The sequence below is a fragment of the Raphanus sativus genome, chromosome 4 (assembly GCF_000801105.2).
Source record: "Raphanus sativus cultivar WK10039 chromosome 4, ASM80110v3, whole genome shotgun sequence".
In the NCBI taxonomy this organism is placed as follows: domain Eukaryota; kingdom Viridiplantae; phylum Streptophyta; class Magnoliopsida; order Brassicales; family Brassicaceae; genus Raphanus; species Raphanus sativus.
In genome coordinates, this window is record NC_079514.1 from 16,363,118 (window position 1) to 16,365,758 (window position 2,641).

At 32.8% G+C, this 2,641-nt stretch overlaps 1 protein-coding gene across 1 annotated transcript; it reads right to left on the reverse strand.

The window, feature by feature from the left end:
* Positions 1 to 969: 969 nt before the first annotated feature.
* LOC108836420 (FCS-Like Zinc finger 1-like) lies at positions 970 to 2,183 on the reverse strand. Its single transcript, XM_018609577.2, has 2 exons — positions 1,679 to 2,183; positions 970 to 1,528 (listed from the first exon to the last, which is right to left on the reverse strand). Exons 1-2 carry the CDS (start codon positions 2,026 to 2,028, stop codon positions 1,336 to 1,338), a joined length of 543 nt encoding a protein of 180 aa, XP_018465079.1. The 5' UTR covers positions 2,029 to 2,183; the 3' UTR covers positions 970 to 1,335.
* Between the last annotated feature and the right edge of the window lie 458 nt (positions 2,184 to 2,641).

Genomic DNA, 2,641 nt, shown 5'->3' on the forward strand with positions numbered 1-2,641 from the left:
AACAAAACATAATAAACCAAAAATGTGTGTGAAGGGGAATCAAACTGGTGAAAAGGTGGGTCAGTCAAAGTGGCGTAAGACCAGATGAGCTACCTGTGTCAAATGATAAAAACACAGTTTCACCTTGTCTACCTGGGCTCTGATCCAACATCAAAGCAGAACAAAAACATAATAAACCAAAAATGTGTGTGAAGGGGAATCAAACTGTTGAAAAGGTGGGTCCGTCAATGTGGCCTAAGACCAGATGAGCTACCTGAGTATATCGATGTTACCATACAAACAGTGTATTATATCACTTAACCTGTGTCATATGACCCCCTATCTTGCAACATAGGTCAGCCTCTGGTTTGCCTCGTGGTTCTTTATGACCATGGTTTTGAATATCGACCTTAATAATGTTCAGTAGTGGTTGTTACTCTTCTCACTACTCCTATTTATATCAGCATTCTTCATTTGATTTGGTTGTTTGGTTCTTTTGATTTGTTATGTTGTTCTATTCTTTTTCTGGGATGTCCCTTTCTCGCCGGTTTTTGCCTCTGATTTTTATCTACTGGCTTTGGTTTCCTGAGATTAATAAAATCAGCAGTTTTATTTTAATGGGTAACATTTTTGAGTTCAATGTTAAATAATATCCTCGTTCGGTAAAAAAGAAAATAATACCCGCCATAGGGTTAATGTCAAAAACTTAACTTGTTAATCATAAAAATGGTACACCATTTTCGTAAGAAAAAAAGAAAAATAAATTTTGTACTGCCAACAAGTATTTGGAGAGAAAACTGTACTACCACAATTTATTAATTTCCCTGTTTTAGCAAGTCACCAAACTTGACGCAACAAGAATCAAATGCTTTTCTTTGCCAAATAAACTTAATGTAAATAATTCTCATAATTTTCTCGTATAGTACAATATTTTCATGGTCGAATATGTAATTTTTATATATTTATTTTCTCTTATTCAGCAAGAATTAGAAACAAGAAAATTTACTCAAGAATGCCATGGATGTTATATAACTCACACAAGCATTTACAATTTATCTCCTCATATGAACTACCAAAACTTTAAAATTGAAACAAAAACCACAAAGCAAAAAAAAAAGCACAAGGAAGAAGTTAAAGGATCTTTAGCTTTCTTATTTTCAAAAAAAAAAAAAGGAACTTTAGCTTTCTCTTTTCCTGCAAACTTCAAGCTGAAGTAAAATAATCTTTAAGGAAAAGATCTAAAGAGAATCCCAAAACCAGCTTCGAAGCTTAAAGAGAAAATCTCACTTTTTTCCATTTTTTAACATAATTATTTTTATTATTATAATTCTCAAACTCATTATCAGATTGGGAATTTCAAGCAGCAGCAACAGTTCCGTTGTGAAAAGCATAGTCACGAGATCTAGTAGGAGACGAAGATGAGCTTCGTTGTTCTTTTCTCCTCATTGCTGATTTCACAGAATGAGACAGATTCTTTTTCTTCTCTTTTGCTTCATCTCTCTCTATCTGTTCTTGTCTACACTCTTCGCTGCAAAATGGTGTGTCTCCTCTGCAAATTACACAAAACTTCCGAATCAGACCCATGTTGAATCGTTTAATTGGTATCCTAAAATAATCAATTATTTTTTTTCTCTGGGTTTTAATCATTTCGATGAAAAGTTGAAAATTTTAAATGAGATCTGATGTGTAGATCTTATACCTGTACATGTAGATGTCTCTGTTATCACCAAGTGGTTTCTTGCAGAGGAAACACGAATCCAAGAAATGAGGCTGTTGATTATCGAATCTCAAGTCATGGAATCTTCCGGACACAACAGATCTCGGAGACGAAACAGAGTATTGTCGGTAATAACAAGGGTAGTTGTTATAATAACAGTTCTTGTCCCTGTTGTTGATACTGTTCATCCTCGTATAAGAGAAAGGTCTCGAAACGACGCCGTGTTGTGGGTTTCCACTGTTACCAGAAAATCCAGCTTCCATCTCCGATAAAGAAGAACCCAGATCATCTTCTTCTTCAATAAAATAAGACTTTGTCGCTGAAACCTCCATTAGAGAGAAAGAGAGATAGGTTATGTTTTGTGGGTGAAGTGTTTGAGAGGAAAGTGTGAGTGCGTGAGGTTTTATAGCAAAAGTTCTTTTGTATTTTTAAGGGGTTTAAGAGAGAGAAAGTAAGAAACAAGGTGTGCGGATGTTGAGAGAGAGAATCTGTATCGGCTTTGTAGTAACCAAAACACTTTTTCTTTGAATTTTTGCAAGTACAAGAAATCGAAAACCACTTTTGTTATTTTCTAGAAATACTTTTTATTGCCACATATGGAATATTAATTTTCAGGCGTTATAAAGTAATTTCTTCGTGACTTATTCACTGCAGTTTCAGAGGAACTTTCGTGAGAGCTTAGATTTTTGAAAAGTTTACCTTATTGATAGTACTATTATTCATGTTTACTTTCACTAAAACATCTTCAAAAATATCTTTATTAAGAATCAAAAGTCTCTTAATCTTTTTTTTATATATGTATATATATATATATATATACATGTGTGTATATATACACATAGTCTCCTAATAAAATATAAAAATATAAAGTATTTTTTTATTTTTTGAATTATACTTTTTCAAATTCGAAATTTTTTATAACTCCTTTTTGAATATTTTCTTCGA